This window comes from Ostrea edulis, chromosome 5 (genome assembly GCF_947568905.1).
Source record: "Ostrea edulis chromosome 5, xbOstEdul1.1, whole genome shotgun sequence".
In the NCBI taxonomy this organism is placed as follows: Eukaryota; Metazoa; Mollusca; class Bivalvia; order Ostreida; family Ostreidae; genus Ostrea; species Ostrea edulis.
In genome coordinates, this window is record NC_079168.1 from 23,902,956 (window position 1) to 23,919,445 (window position 16,490).

Here is a 16,490-nt window from a genome sequence, read left to right on the forward strand (position 1 = left end):
ATAAAAACAGTAATGTACATAAATCTATAACGATGGTGGATTAAACATGGTCAGTAGTAAGGAGCTTATTATGCGATTGAAACTTTCGTGGGTGAAACAAAGGTAATGCAAATAGCAGTATATTTCAACAGTCTCGTTTAAAGTCAGCATTTCGCAAATTCTATGGTCGTTGTAACGATCTAGTTTGCCAATACAACCTATCATTTGGTCAAATGCTGTTTGACCTGTTTCATACCGATTGTTAGATCGTTCTTGGCACACTGATTTTGAATACGGATAACTCCGTTAACGTGATAAAGATATAGGGCTGACGGCTGGTGTGACCGGTCGACAAGGGATGCTTACTCCTCCAAGGCATTTGATCCCACCTCTAGTGTGTTCATGGGTCCGTGTTTGCTCAACTCTTTATTTTTAATGCTTATAGGAGTTATGAGATTGATCACTGTTCGCTATCTTCAGCTTTCATACATTCACTTTTAAAAATGAATTTTGGGATAAAAAATATAATTGTATTAGTAAACCGATAATGTCTTCAAAAGATGTGTTAAAATCCTGGTTATACTTCTCAAATAAGATATTTGAATCAACACTATGCATCAATATTACAACACATGTAGAAGCTTTTGAATAAACTCTGCTTCATAAGAATATAAAAACAGGCCAGCTGACCATATAAGACTCATTTGAGATATTGTACGTTATAGATGTATCTGCTACTGTATAAAATCATGATTTATTTCACAAGGTACGTCCATACTACGAAACAATGTGACGCCAGATTTAAACAATTACTGTGTCAAAGTTACATTTAGCACATTTTTAATTTGGACGATAAACCAAATTGATTTTCACCAGCAATTTTCAGTGCCAATTATCTTTTTATTCTAGGTTGATAAAACGTAAAGAGAATTTTACCAAAAATAATGCGTAACATCCACTCTACCTCAGATCGTATAACTGACTAACAATCTTCATACGAGTATGTCAGTTTAATTTTTGTATGCAGGTACATATATAGTGCCTATATATTTACAACGATGCAACTTTATTACAAAATTACGGTAAATATACAACCAAACAGATTTACTTCAAACACTTGCTGCGCATGACCTACATATTCAGGATGAGTCACCAAATTGAATTTCGGGGAATAGGTTCAATTCCTAATAAAGTTACATAGATTATACAATAATGAAACATACCTGCAGGGTTTATTGTAGTAACCGTATATATATTTCTGACAATTTGCAAGAAATACACCATATCTTTTTGGAAAATGGTCGAGGGCGGTTCTTGCAAACTGTCAGAAATACGAGTATACGGTTAGTAACTTATACCAGAGCCCTGCCGTCAAATTTATTGACAGAGCGAAAGCCGCGGATAATCTGCACGGCACGAAGTCTATTGCATATACTAATGTTTTAGTAATGGAAGATGACAAGTGTGATCTAACCTTATCCTAGACATTGAAATTACCAACTTCATGGAAAATTTATCTATTTCTCAGTTTGTTGGTTTGTATTCCGTTGGTGTGGAGGATGATTTTGGAAATTTCAATTTTATGGAGTTTGATATTAATAAGGACTTTGTAAATGGTCAGAACATGAACTTTCAAAATTCTCACGTTACTAAAGCCTTTGAAAAAAACTGAGGTAAAAAAGATATCAAAGGTGGCAAGATTCGGACCACCCTGTGAAGATCAACAAATAATGGAACTGAAAATGTTGACAAAAAGTAAGTACTCGAACAAAATACAAGCTGGAGTGTGGCCACATCTCTTGCTGTGGCTTTCAATGCGACATTTAGATATATCGAGGGCATTTTATCTATTAACAACAATGATAACTTTCATTCATATGACGATTCGATATATCCCTTTGAACTCGAAATAAAAGACACCACAGAGTCGACCACGTCTGCTTCATACTTAGATATTTTATTGAAGACAGATACTAACGGCAAACTAACAACTCAACTTTATGATAAACGGGATAATTTCAGCTTCTACATTGTCAAGTTCCCATATTCATGTAGCAATATTCCATTATCACCTTCATATGGTGTTTATATATCTCACCTTATTCGATACCCAAGGGCTTTTTCTGTGTATGATCAGTTTTTAAATCGAAACAGGCTACTGCCAAACAAGTTAATGGTACAGGGATTTCAACAGTCTCGTTTAAAGTTAGCGTTTCGCAAATTCTATGGTCGTTATTACAATCTAGTTTGCGAATGCGATTTATAATCGGTTCAAATGCTGTCTGACTTGTTTCATACCGATTGTTAGATCAATCTTTGCACACTGATTTTGACTACGGATAACTCCGTTTACCTGATCAGGATATGGGGCTCACGGCAGGTGTGACCGGTCGACAGGGGATGCTTAATCCTCCAAGGCACCTGATCCCACCTCTGGTGTATCCAGGGATCCGTGTTTGCCCAACTATCTATTTTGTATTGCTTATAGGAATTATGAGATTGATCACTGTTCGTTAGCTTCACCTTTCATTTACATCAAGATAAAACTGACCATGCAGTGAACTGACCAAAGTCGTCACTCTTGATCACACAAACTTTTATTTATATTGGAAGTGGAGAAGGAATATAAAACTTCTCAGATACCAATCACATAACATTTATGGTTTGATATTTAGACATCGGGGACTTGTTTACTACACAGAAAATGCACCACGAGATTTTACGTCTGCAGCTGAATATTTTCTTCCTCTCGAGAGCTGGGGTTGCCTTTTTGAATTCATCTATTGTTACGCTGCCACTATCTGTAACAGAACTCATATTGGAATTGTAATATTAAAGCATAACATGAATATACAGTAGTTCAAGCGAACATTTTTCATTAAAGTTTATCTGACATTTTGTCTGCGTCTGATTCTGTTAATATTTTACAAGGTCGATTCCCTCCTTTAAGGACAATTTCAATCAAAGTTCCCATTAAGCATCCTGCGTAATTGTTAATATTTTTCTAACTTCAATTAAAGAATGTTTCTTAACTTAAAGAAGATCTGGAGTACGTAATAAACGCTTAAACTTTGTTATTTCGGGTCACGTTAGTACAAGATTTAAACATTACTGCTAACACATTCTTAAACTTCCAAAGAGCATAGTACTAATCAAATAAATTCTTATGATTTCAACACAATTAAGATTGATTAATACCAACGTGTTATCTATGTTTAAATCACAAATCTACATAATTTCAAATAATCACGGTCGATATCGAGGGCATTGAAAAGCTTTTGTTGTTCCCTTTTGGTAAATCGAAGAGTCAAATCAATATATTCTTTGCTTTGAATAAGTCCGTCTTCTTGTCATAGGCCACAAAACTGCACGGAAGCTTCGTGTTCTTTAACTTTTCATTATCAATAAATTAAAAGAGGTACATGTAAATCAAATCTTTAAAACGGAATACATATACATCTCTATATGCAGTTTAGCTATTAATTTCTAAAAACATACCTTGGACTTTTCCTGAACCATCGATCCAAAGAGAAGTGAGATGATAAAAACAGTCTGATCATAAGTAGAAATATTCACTGCGTGTAATGAAAAAGAAATCTGATTAGGAACCTTCTGTGTAATTGCAAAACAACACTGGTGTTAATATTTTCATGGAGAGATGATTATATATGCAATATATGATAAAATGGAGTGTAGCAAAGTTGACAAGTTGCAGCTGGACTTACCTCTTATGTCCAACTGATGTATTCCCTTAACGTTTTCGAATAGAGAAATATCAATTTGTCAGTTTCCACCTAAAACCGCTGACATAAAACAAATGTGAGCATGTTGCCAGTATGATACGGATGTAAATACGGAAAATACGGATGTATGTTTAATTACTGTTATAAAATTTAGAAATTCATTTCAAAATTAAGGATTATCTCCCTCATGCATAGCTCTTATCCTTAGACGAATTTGACTCCACTTTTTTTGGCACGCTGTTTTTGGCTATAATAGCTCTAAAACTTCATTGTTATTTCGGATTTCAAACATTTCGGTTGAGCATCACTGAAGAGACATTATTTGTCGAAATGCGCATCTGGTGCATCATTGATTAAATCATTAATCCCAATTTTCCACATTATCTACCTAGAAGCATATTTTGAATCGCCAAATTAACGCGCAGTTAAATGCGTTTTTAAATTATAAATAACTGACATTATACAGGAAGGATATTTCCATGAATTTGTTTGATCGATTGATTGTCTGTTGTTTAACTTCCTATTCGAGAATTTCACTTATATGGAGACGTCACCCTTTCCAGTGAAGGGTTGCAAAAGTTATGCCTATGTAGACGCTTATGGTCATTGAGCAGGGAGGGATATTTATCGTGCCACACCTGCTGTGACACGGGACCTCGGTTTTTGCGGTCTCATCCGGAGGACCGCCCCATTTAGTTGCCTCTTACGACAAGCAAGGGACACTGAGGACCTATACTAACCCGGATCCCCACGGCATTCCATGAATTTGAATTATGTTTAATGAGTGCATCATATGCTTTAAATTGTATGCAAGGTGAAGATAACGAACAGTGATCAATCTCATAACTCCTATAAGCAATACAAATAGATAGTTGGGCAAACACGGACCCCTGGACACACCAGAGGTGGGATCAGGTGCCTAGGAGGAGTAAGCATCCCCTGTTGACCGGCCACACCCACCGTGAGCCCTATATCCTGATCAGGTAAACGGAGTTATCCGCAGTAAAAATCGATGTGCCAAGAACGGCTTTAACAATAGGTATGAAACACGTCAGACAGCATTTGACCCAATGCGAGGTTGTATTGACGAACTAGATCGTTATAACGACCATAGAATTTGCGAAATGCTGACTTCAGTCGAGACTGTTGAAACCCCTGTACCATCAACTTGTTTGTCAGTAGCTTACCTCGATTTAAAAACTGACCATACACAGAACGAGCTCTTGCATATCGAATCAGTTGAGATAGGTAGACACCATATGCAGGTGATAATGGAATACTGCTACATAAATATGGGAAGTTGACGATGGAGAAGCTGAAATCTTATCTTCACCTGTCACACAAATGGATTTTAAAATTGTTAAACCTGAGGTATTGTATTTCAGAGCTGTGAACTGCCCTGGCTGAGATTCACAGAAAGGGAATCCCCATCTCTATAGGAGCTCCATTTACTTTACAGGTGTCGAATGACGAAATTCGATCTTGATTTTTGTTTCCTTTTCCCCTGTTCTCAAAACGTGTTGCACAAAAGTTAATCACGATTCAAGTATGATAGAGGATAATAAATTGATCTACCTGAACTCGTGAGGGTTTCGGAGTTTTCCGTTATTTCAAGTATAAAAGAACTTCAAAAGCAACACATTTATGCAATACTGAATTTGATAAGAGATACCACTCACGGTATGTACCCTGCAATGATTTGCAAACACTATATATTTTTGCTGTGATTTATGCTATTATTTTGTGTTTTATATACTTACAGAATAGTTCATTATGTTTGATACATTTGTTCTTGGATTGTGTCTGATTGGTTCAGTGGTTTCTGTCACGACAAAGGTAAATATTATCCAAATGTTTAGGAATAAACCGTCTAGTTTTGGTGACAGCTCATCTCATTCTATCACAAGAGCTAGACAAATATTCATCCTTAGAACATTTTCTAATTTTCCTATCAATGTCATTACTTCTTCCTCGAAAGGGAAGGAAGGCAAATACGGCATGTACCACGTCACAAGCCATGCCTACTAATTTTTGGCATATTTCAAACAAAGCAAAGTAAATATTCACTATTTTCTCGCCTTGGTAAGGACCTTATAGCGCCCGTTTATGGATACAGTCAACACGATCCATTTCTAGAATTTACATTTAGGTTACGACCACGTAAAAGACGTCGTAATCACCGGGGCAATGGAAAATCAATGGAAACATTCGATAGTGACACTGTTATTATATAGATAAGAAATATGCATGAATGTAAATTTTCATTCTCAATGCAGTAATTTCGATAAACCTATTTGAGGTCTTATACTCCTCATTTTACATGAATGTGTAGACAATAGGCCTGAAGAGAAAGCTGTAGTTAAAATAAACACTCTACATAATTGAATGTGATGCCATTTATGATGTCTATAAAAGCCATTCCGAATTCAATTAATAATGAATACTGTCCCTAAATGTATTTTTATACAGCAGATTTATTTTTCTTGATCTGTATCAAAAGGGCAATGTCCTTCTACCCTGTAAATTTGGTGCTTACGACATGAACAGCGACGGTGTCATCAAAAGAGAAGAGTTTCTGGAGAGGACGGAAGGCTTCCCCAAAATGCCTCCACAACAGATATTTAACCGTTTAGACACGAATGGTAAGAATAAATTTCACATGCAGGAGACATTAATAATAATTTAAACCAGTAACATATCCATAAAATTGTGTACTTTTTTTCCTTCCTATTTGTGAATCTAAGACTTTATATGATCACTGAAGAGACATTATTTGTCGAAATGCGCATCCGGTGCATCAAAATTGGTACCGTATAAGTTTTTTATATTATGACCCCTGGGTCGAGGCCTCTGCTTGTGGACTGTTAGTCATCGAGGGTCTCTACAGCCCAGTAGCTAAGTACTTCGTTACTACTTGAAAATACGGATGTATATTTAATTGCTGTTATCAAATTTAGAAATTCATTTCAAAATTAAAGATTATCTCCCTCACGCATAGCTCTTATCCTTAGACGAATTTGACTCCACTTTTTTTGGCACACTGTTTTCCCCTATAATAGCTCTAAAACGTCATTGTTATTTCGGATTTCAAACATTTCGGTTGAGCATCACTGAAGAGACATTATTTGTCGAAATGCGCATCTGATGCATCAAAATTGGTACCGTATAATTTTTTTTAAAATATATATATACATACTGTGTACACGTCTGACAATGTTATTTGTATCAATGATGTCATTTTCTCGTGAATGTGTTGAAGTTGTAAACAATGCGCGTGTGAATAACGTAACGACTGGGAATTCCGACAGATATGAAAGTAGGATGTAAATCTGAGAAATACACTTCATTTTGTAAGATAAATGGGGATGGATATGAACTGCATGGCTTTACTCTGCCACACTTTTCATGAATATCTCATGGTTTAAGTCCTTAATGAATAATGCAAAGTACTTCATCTTCGGTATTTATCTGTTTTATTTTATTTAAATGGTTAGTTTAAAACCGCAAAGAAGTATTCAGCGTTTCCAGATAGTGAAGACATTGAACAATCTTTGCATGGTTTTAGTTTTAATTCAGTATTTCAACATTACATTTCATTAATCCTCTGAATACTTTAATGAATCATGCAATATCGGTTTTTGAGAAACAACCCGATTCGGAAAGAGAGAAATATTAACGTTTTAGGTTTAACGGGATCAAAATGGTTGCAAAGTGAGCAACATAACCACTAGGCTGCTTCAACCCGTTTATACCTCTGTATGTCCAGGGGTCTGTGTTTGCTTTACTCTTTCTTTTATATTACGGTATATTAAAGAAACTTGAAACAATCAAACAATTATAATTGTGATATGCCATTTAAACTGTTCAGATGAGCTAAATGTTTTATAAGTCATTAGCAATCAGAATTAAGAATTTGCTTATTAGTTGATTTACAACTTCTCAATTTTGTTTGATTATTTGTTGAATTTTAATGATCTGTCTGCGTATTCTCAGTACTTCGATCATTTTCCTTATTGACTGCTAGCTTCAATTGACTCATTGACTGCTGGTTTGTGGCTGCTAGCTTCAGCCTAGTACTTGATTGTAGGTGTATTGTATGCTAATACAATTCTATACCATGTTGGTTCTAATGACATATCATACAGATAGTTGACCTTGTTATTATTAAGAAGGTCTGCAAAACATAACTATACACCCAAGCAGATTACTAAGTAAATCTTTCTTTCTTCTTTTTCCTTTTTACATCAATTTCTACAGTTTTTAGACTCCTCATCTCATCAAAGGTAAATCAAGATAAAATTACAACTCTTGCAGATGTCTTTTAGGGTATTATCAGTTGTTTACTGTCAAGGATTCGGAATATCAATAAAGTAGGTAGTGATGTTTTTAACTATTTCAAAAATATATGTTAGAATATATGCTGTCTTCAATATACCCATTTTATCTTAAAGACAGAAAATAAGATATTTAGTTGATAATCTTTCAACTCTAGAGGTGTTGCAGTTACTTTGACAATGTTTTTGAGAGTTATGTTTCTAAAACAGGAAGACAATGATGTAATTATGGTAATTATGACAAACTATACCTCAGCATTGTGTTTTTGGACTCAACAATGACAATTCAACTTTGTTTACAGTGTTATTAAAAGACATGTGGGACTTTCAATCTGATAGTGTGATAATGTGGCGATTTTAACATGTAGAAAGCATACAAACATGGTACATTGTAGGTTACGTTTCCCCCCCATTTTAGAAAGTTTACTATTTAGTGTCAGACAAAGTTCTGTAGAGTCCAGTCATAGATCTGACCATTCAATGGAAACGTTAGGATGTGGATGCTTGAAAAGAGCTTGGGTAGTCCCATTGTATAAAGCAGGTGATGAGCACTTGGTGAACGATTACAGACCAGTTTCTATTTTACCAGTTGTCAGTAAGATTATTGAACGACATGTTTTTAATTCCTTTTATGAATATTTATCCACAAACAAATTAATTACAGATAGTCAATCTGGATTTGCAGGGTTTGACATTAACTTTTTTGAGCACTAGACCAATCGGGCTACTTCAAATGATTTTTGCTAGACCTGACCTTACATCCACTAGCCCTGACCAACTTTCCAGAAAAAAATCTGATGATTCTCCATATCTAGATACTTAATTTAAATGACAAACGTTATGTTTGAACTAAAATACATTTAATTGTCTCAAAAAAATCTTTAGTCTCGTCATTCAATTTGATGCTTTTACTTTCAAACATATTTTCAGTTTCTTTAAATTCTTACCGGCACAGAAATTCTTTAATCCATTTAGAATAAAATGAACTCAATATTTTTTTTAAAAGTTTTATTTCATAAGCCCTGCTTTGTTTCTTCCCAAAGTTTTCCTTTTTTCTCTTTCTTGGGACATCTTTTGCTTTCCTCGAGGACGAGAATTCGTATTTGAATATGGACATTCCCGCACATATGTAAACACCGAAAAATTGCTGTTTACGACGTAATTAATTAATTTGATAAACACTTTCTTATATTCAATTCAAATGAACTGGGTTTTTTTTAATGAAAATGAATTCAATAATTCTATTTAACCAAAACATAACTTTACACACATTAACATTGTGTAAATGTCGTAGAACATCACTTCCGACCGCGACTTATTAGAACTAAAAATATAGATTATGTCATCATGCGGTTCAAAATTGCTCGCAAACTCTTTACATTTTTTTTTAAAATCTCTTATAAAATATCTTATGATTTAAAGTAAAGTTTCTTAAATTTATTTTTTAAACACGACCAGTTGGAATAATAAATCGACATTTTACCCGACCGGACCTATCATTTAGTAGACTCGGTCGGTCGGACGTGCCTTAGTGTCAAACCCTGTAATTTACAGGGCCGTATATTACATGGAGGCGGAGGAGGCAGCTGCTTCCTCCAACTTTTGAGCCCAAAAAAAATTAAAAATTTAAAGTTCTTTAGAATTTATGTTGTTTCCAATAACTAAGAACATGATACCTCCCTTAAAAAGCATTCCAAATCTTTCTTTTAGAATGAGTTAGTCAAGTAACATCTTAGAAGGCCCTAGAATCAAGGATTTTGCACGAAACGTGTTCAGTGTGCACAAAATGTGCTCAGCGTCACCCAGACCCCCACCTAATTTCCTGCCTCCTCCAAATTGAAGGTTAATTTACGGCCCTGAAATTAGGCCAAGTCATTCATGTGAGACAGCGTTGAATGGTCTTACTGATAAATGGTTCAAAAACATGGACGATGGAAAGCTTATAGGGGTTCTGTTTATTGACTTGTGTAAGGCCTTTGATACAGTCAACCATGAAGTACTTTTGCATAAACTTTTGTCTTTTGGAATTTGTCACGATACTTTTAAATGGTTTCAAGCATATCTTACAAATCGTAAGCAATGTGTCCGTTGGAGAGGTGTGTTATCTAGAGAAAAAAGTATATCCTTAGGAGTTCCTCAGGGGTCAATTTTAGGACCATTATTTTTTATTTTGTACATTAACGATTTTCCAAAATGTCTTAAACACTCTTCCGGTACAATGTATGCAGACGACACTTCACAGGACGTGAGTGATAAATCTGTTGATGTAATTGAATCAAAATTACAAGAGGACCTTAAGTTGGGTGCAGAAAGTATGCTTAAATCTTCAAAAATCACAATGTATGCTTATTGGCGCGTCTCAAAGGTTACAGAAATGTCGAATGTTAAATATACATTTTAATGGTGTACAAATTGAATTTGTGAAGCAGGCTAAACTATTAGGTGTTTATATAGATAATATTTATCATGGGATGCACACGTGGAGTTTATTTCAAAGAAAATTGTAAGAAAACTTGCTGTACTTAAGAGAGTGAATTATTTTAAGCCACCAAATGCACTTATCAAGGTTTTTAATAGTATTGTTTTTCCACATTTTACTTACTGCTGTACTGTCTTGTGTAATGTACAAAATCAACTATATTTAGGGAAAAAAATTCTAGCTGCAAAAGTGGGCAGCAAGAACACTTTTAAATATTCGAGATATCAGAACCTCTACTGGCTTTTTATTTTCTTGTTTGAACTGGATGCCAATTAAGGATTATTTTATGTTTAGAAAGGTTGTCTTTCTGTTCAAAGTTTTAAATAATCAAATGCCAAATTACCTAAACGTGTTTAAATATACAAGACATGTGAGTTGCCGCCAAACCAGGTCGAATGATTATATGTCTAATTTATCATATTTACCAAGAGCTAAAACTGAAAATTTTAAATGTTCATACAGCTACTCTTCTGCATTCCTTTGGAACAAACTGTCTCAAAATGTTCGAAGCTCTGGTTCGGTTGGCATTTTTAAAGCTATGTATTTGATGGAATATTTTCATAGAAGTAGCACTTAAACATCGTGCTTTCCTCTTTTTGTTCAGGTGTGCCAAATGTAGTTATGATATGGCACTGTGTGTGTGTGTGTTATGCTATTTTTTCTTCTTTCCTTTTACGTCATGTATTCTTATTTAGGTAATAATTTTATCACTAATTAGGTGTGTCTTATTCTATATTTTCCCCCTTTTCCTTTTATATCGTATTCATGTTTAGATACTTATTTTAGATGTTAATTTTATGTTTGTGTATATATTTTAATGCAGGACCACAATGGAAACTAGCTATATGCTAATTTGTGTTATCCTGGATAAATAAAGGCTATTATTATTATTAATTGAAGAAGGATAAAGGGATTTGGAAATTTAAGACTTCCCTTCTATATGATAAAAAGTTTCAAACATCGATCAAATGCTAATAGATAATATGTAAAAGGAAGATAAAAAAAAAAAAAAGGCAAGCAAAAAACAGTATGCAATATCAGTTTACATTTTTAAAATAACTTTATAATCTTTTTAGAAATACAAATATTATATTTACAATTAATGATAATTTATTTTTGGGAAATTCTTCTCATGGAAATTAGAAATAAATGCACTTCACTTTTCATTCTTTCTTTTGAAAAAAAAAAAGATTAAAAACACCACAAACTTTACAGTAAAAATGAAAATGGTGGAATGTAAACATACTGCAAGATATGCACAAGCATTTGAAATAAAAATAGAAAGAACTGGAAAAATCAGGATACATACTCGGAAAATGGCTCGTACTTATATACATAATCTAAATCAAGACGGGTAGAAGGAGAAAACCTACATAGTACTTCTGAAGTTTAAAATCAAGGAATTTGTTAAATCAAACCAACCTATGAATAGAGAAGAAGAATGGTGATTTTAGTTTTGAATACATTCCTGCTTTTGTGATTCGGTCAATATATAGTTATACATAGGTTACATTAGGAATATGTTTTGGTTCCAGCTGACAAAGCTTGTAATAACATTGTCTTTGTCTGTAAGGCTCATTTTTACAACTGTATTTTAAACGAACTTGGCATTAATGCCACTTTTGGTAATCGTACTTATACTCCAACTGCCCTTTGAAAAGATGAAATTCTTCAAAACCATGCTTCAGTTTTAGACACATTTAATGTCCCAGTCAATGCGTCGGAATGATGCAAGGTGAAGATAACGAACAGTGATCAATCTCATAACTCCTACAAGCAATACAAAATAGATAGTTGGGCAAACACGGACCCCTGGACACACCAGAGGTGGGATCAGGTGCCTAGGAGGAGTAAGCATCCCCTGTTGGATATGAATTGCCGTACCTATAATGGATTCCTAACTTCATAAAACCCTTACAAACAAAGATACATGTACATTGCTGGATCCAGTAAGTGTCCTACCAAGCCTCTATCGTTGCTCCTCACGACAATATCAACAGCTGTGAAGGAGAAACTTCAAACACACTGTGCCACTACATCTGCCAGAAGTGATGTAAATCAAATGTGCATTCTAAACAATTCTAAAGAAATTTTAGTAAACTTGAAATAGCAAAGCTTTTTCTCAAATCAACAACATCAAAACGTATGACTTTTTAACACCTTACAAGACCATTCCTCACGATAACTTAAACACTAGATTTTTTGACATCATAGACAGTTGCAACTAAAATGGAAAACTGAAATATTCATATCTAATGATTAGTCATCCTAAAAATTCCTTTGTTAAACACCACTCTGATTCCACGTGTAACCGGTATTGGGGTGTAAAGATAATCCACAAGTTAAGGTCGTACATGTAGATTCGTTTAATAGTGGGAAACAATGAAACAACCCTATAACAACAATAAAAACACATAACGACAAATACAATACAAAGACAAAAGACACTCTCGAACATATGACATATGCAACGATACAAATATATATATTGGTCATCTTTTTATCGTCAAAGGAAATAACTCTTTGAACCATCAATTATAAGTAGTTGATATTACAAAAATGAATGCAGTAAATTACATTTGTACATACCAGTTTATGGAACTGGGCTACAGCTTCCAAAATAAAGGTGAATCTGCTTAAAACTCTTTTATGATGACCTATTGAATGCAAGGTGAAGATAACGAACAGTGATCAATCTCATAACTCCTATAAGCAATACAAATAGATAGTTGGGCAAACACGGACCCCTGGACACACTAGACTTGGGATCAGGTGCCTAGGAGGAGTAAGCATGCCCTGTTGACCGGTCACACCCGCCGTGACCCCTATATCCTGATCAGGTAAACGGAGTTATCCGCAGTCAAAATCAGTGTACCAAGAACGGCTTAACAATCGGTATGAAACACGTCAGACAGCATTTGACCCAATGATAGGTTGTATTGACGAACTAGATCGTTATAACGACCATAGAATTTGCGAAATGCTGACTTCAGTCGAGACTGTTAAAACCCCTGTACCATCAACTTGTTTGGCATTAGCTTACCTCGATTTAAAAACTGACTATACGCAGAACGAGCTCTTGCATATCGAATCAGTTGTGATATATAAACACCATATGCAGGTGATAATGGAATATTGCTACATAAATATGGGAAGTTGACGATGAAGAAGCTGAAATCATCCCTTTTGTCATACAGTTGAGTTGTCAGTTTGCCGTTAATGTCTACTTTCAATAAAATATCTAAGTATGAAGCAGAAGTGGACGACTCTGTGGTGTCCTTTATTTCGAGCTCACAGATCAAATCGACATATGAATGAAAGTTATTATTGTTAATAGACAAAACGTCATCGATTTATCGATTAGTTCAGAATTTATTTTAAAACATCTGAGTGAGAAGAAAAAATCTTGCTGTGGCCTTTTTATATATTTGGTATATCCAGGGATTCGTGTTTGCCCAACTCTTAATTTTGTATTCCTTATAGAATTTATGAGATTGATCATTGTTCGTTATCTTGTCCTTTTCATATAGATCATGATAAGTAAGGACTCTTTATTAATATGTAAATCAAGTATTTCAATCGTTGCATGAAATGTGGAGACAATGATATAATATCTTTAAATAACTTGATATCCTCCATGAAATCCTTACATGAAAGAGGAATATTTTGATCAGATGTGAGGATATCTCGAAACTTGGATTTTTGTCAGAGATGTTCGCATGCTCAAATAAAAAACTGAAACATATGTTTGAGATTGTTTCGAGAAAATCAAGGCTGAAAAAAAAATCAGTTACATCTCAATCGTTCCAGTAATATCTATTCTTCGTTAAGGCTTTGTAGTATACGTTAGGTACGGCGCATTTTCTCCAGTAAATATGCATTTGAGGAGCTCCTAATATTTACCAATTTATTTAGCAACACATGTTACAGTTGATCTATATCTTGTAGACGAGAGAACAAATTAAATTTCGAGATGGGGCAGCTAGATTCACTTTCTGATAACTGTATCTATTGCAACAATGAATCTTGTTTATGTAAAACATTTCTTCCTCTCGAGGGCTGGAGTTGCGTTTATGAATTCGTCTATTGTTACGCTGCCATTATCTGTAACAGAATTCATATTGCAATTGTAAAATTCAAGCGTAAATATGAATGTAGTTTAAGCTAGCATTTTTCATCAAGGTTTATATGACATTATGTCTGCGCCTGATTTTGTAAACCTTTTACAAGGTCGACTTAAAGGCCAATTTCAACCAAAGTTCTCATTAAGCATCCTCGGGTAATATGTAAATATTTCTCTAATGACAGGTGAAGATAACGAACAGTGATCAATCTCTTAACTCCCATAAGCAATACAAATAGATAGTTTGGCAAACACGGACCCCTGGACACAGCAGAGGTGGGATCAGGTGCCTAGGAGGAGTAAGCATCCCCTGTCGACCGGTCACACCCGCCGTGAGCCCTATATCCTGATCAGGTAAACGGATTTAGCAATAGTCAAAATCAGTGTGCCAAGAACGCCCTAACATCGGTATGAAACACGTCAGACAGCATTTGACCCAATGATAGGTAGTATTGACGAACTAGATCGTTATAACGACCATAGAATTTGTGAAATGCTGACTTCAATCGAAACTGTTGAAACTCCTGTACTATCAACTTGTTTGTCAGCAGCTTGCCTCGATTTAAAAACTGACCATACACAGAACAAGCTCTTACGTATCGAATCAGTTCAGAAATATAAACACCATATGAATGTGATAATGGAATATTGCTACATAAATATGGGAAGTTGACGATGGAAAAGCTGAAATGAAGTTTTAAATAAAAGATGTTGACGTAATGTCCGCTCTTGTTTTACTATATCATTTTCCCCATGTTAAATTTGATCTTTCAATCCTGTTTTCAGAAAAAACTAAGTCTACAATGTAGGTATTTGTATTTTATCAAACTCTCGCATCCACAACCATTACATCTATTCTATGATGTTTGTATTTAGTAAAATTATTGATGAAATATTCTCTGTTCTTCTATCGAAGATTATTAAGCATACGACTTCAAAGTGTGTATTACATTTTATAGGTTACTATCGAATCACTTACATATTCGAAACCAATACGATATTGGTTTCTTTTGCGACCCTTGAAGTAGAATATTCACCGAGTCTGAAGAAAGAAGTGGATATAGCTAAGTAAAAGAACCGTATTGCTCGAAAAAATGTCAATAATTATTGTATAATTGAATTATTTGAAAGGTCGAACTACCGTCTACAAAATGATTAATGTTCGGCCATCCATGTTTACAGATAGAGTGCACGACCTAGTCGACAGTGATTAAAGACGCAAGTTTTTATTGACGACCAGAATAAAGTAACAATCTGGGAATTCCCTATCAATTTTTGTTCCAATGTTCGATAATTCAAAAGTTATATTTACCTCTAAGGCACATGGTGGTGAAAAAAAAATGGTCTTTTTCTTTAGTTTGTTGCATGTTTGCGAGTAAGAAAACTCGGAATCGTGCAGTCATTCAATGAATAAATTGATATTTATCCCCATTCTTCAATTTGAAAATATTTTGATATTGTCTTATGATTATAGGTGACGGTAATATAATCTTCGCTGAATTCCGAAGGATGGCACCTGGCCTTCAGAAAAATAAGATATTTGCTCACTGCGACGTTGGCGGTTGGTTGGTATTTGCATTGGGAAATAAGAAATTAAAAAGGGATTGGTGAAGTCGATTTCATGAAACGATGACATATCAATACATGTATTGTAAAGTGGCTGTTTCTTTTCTTGTGTGATTGTGCAATTCTTCTTAATTAGTATTAATCTCTCTTTGTCATCTCTGAACTAATGTATTATCACGTAACAAAAGACCAAATATACAAGAGGCACTGACAATTTACCCATTACTATTTTAATGAAAGGAGAAACGTTTGTTTGTTTGTATATT

At 34.5% G+C, this 16,490-nt stretch overlaps 1 protein-coding gene and 1 long non-coding RNA gene across 2 annotated transcripts; one reads left to right on the forward strand and one right to left on the reverse strand.

Annotated features, from left to right (window-relative positions):
• Nucleotides 1–2,558: 2,558 nt before the first annotated feature.
• Nucleotides 2,559–3,608, reverse strand: LOC125652612 (uncharacterized). The gene is made up of 2 exons (XR_007361623.1): nucleotides 3,478–3,608; nucleotides 2,559–2,780 (listed from the first exon to the last, which is right to left on the reverse strand). It is a non-coding gene; the product is annotated as an uncharacterized LOC125652612 (long non-coding RNA).
• Nucleotides 3,609–5,362: 1,754 nt separating this feature from the next.
• On the forward strand, nucleotides 5,363–16,474 carry LOC125652611 (neuron-specific calcium-binding protein hippocalcin-like). Its single transcript, XM_048881943.1, has 4 exons — nucleotides 5,363–5,402; nucleotides 5,485–5,558; nucleotides 6,223–6,364; nucleotides 16,133–16,474. The coding sequence occupies exons 2-4, from the start codon at nucleotides 5,496–5,498 to the stop codon at nucleotides 16,267–16,269; spliced, it is 342 nt and encodes a 113-aa protein (XP_048737900.1). The 5' UTR covers nucleotides 5,363–5,402; nucleotides 5,485–5,495; the 3' UTR covers nucleotides 16,270–16,474.
• Nucleotides 16,475–16,490: the final 16 nt, after the last annotated feature.

Coding starts and splice junctions, on each gene's coding strand:
- LOC125652611 (XM_048881943.1), top strand. CDS start 5,496: ATGTTTGATACATTTGTTCTTGGATTGTGTCTGATTGGTTCAGTGGTT. Junction 5,559..6,222: donor TGGTTTCTGTCACGACAAAG/GTAAATATTATC, acceptor CTGTATCAAAAG/GGCAATGTCCTTCTACCCTG. Junction 6,365..16,132: donor TAACCGTTTAGACACGAATG/GTAAGAATAAAT, acceptor TTATGATTATAG/GTGACGGTAATATAATCTTC.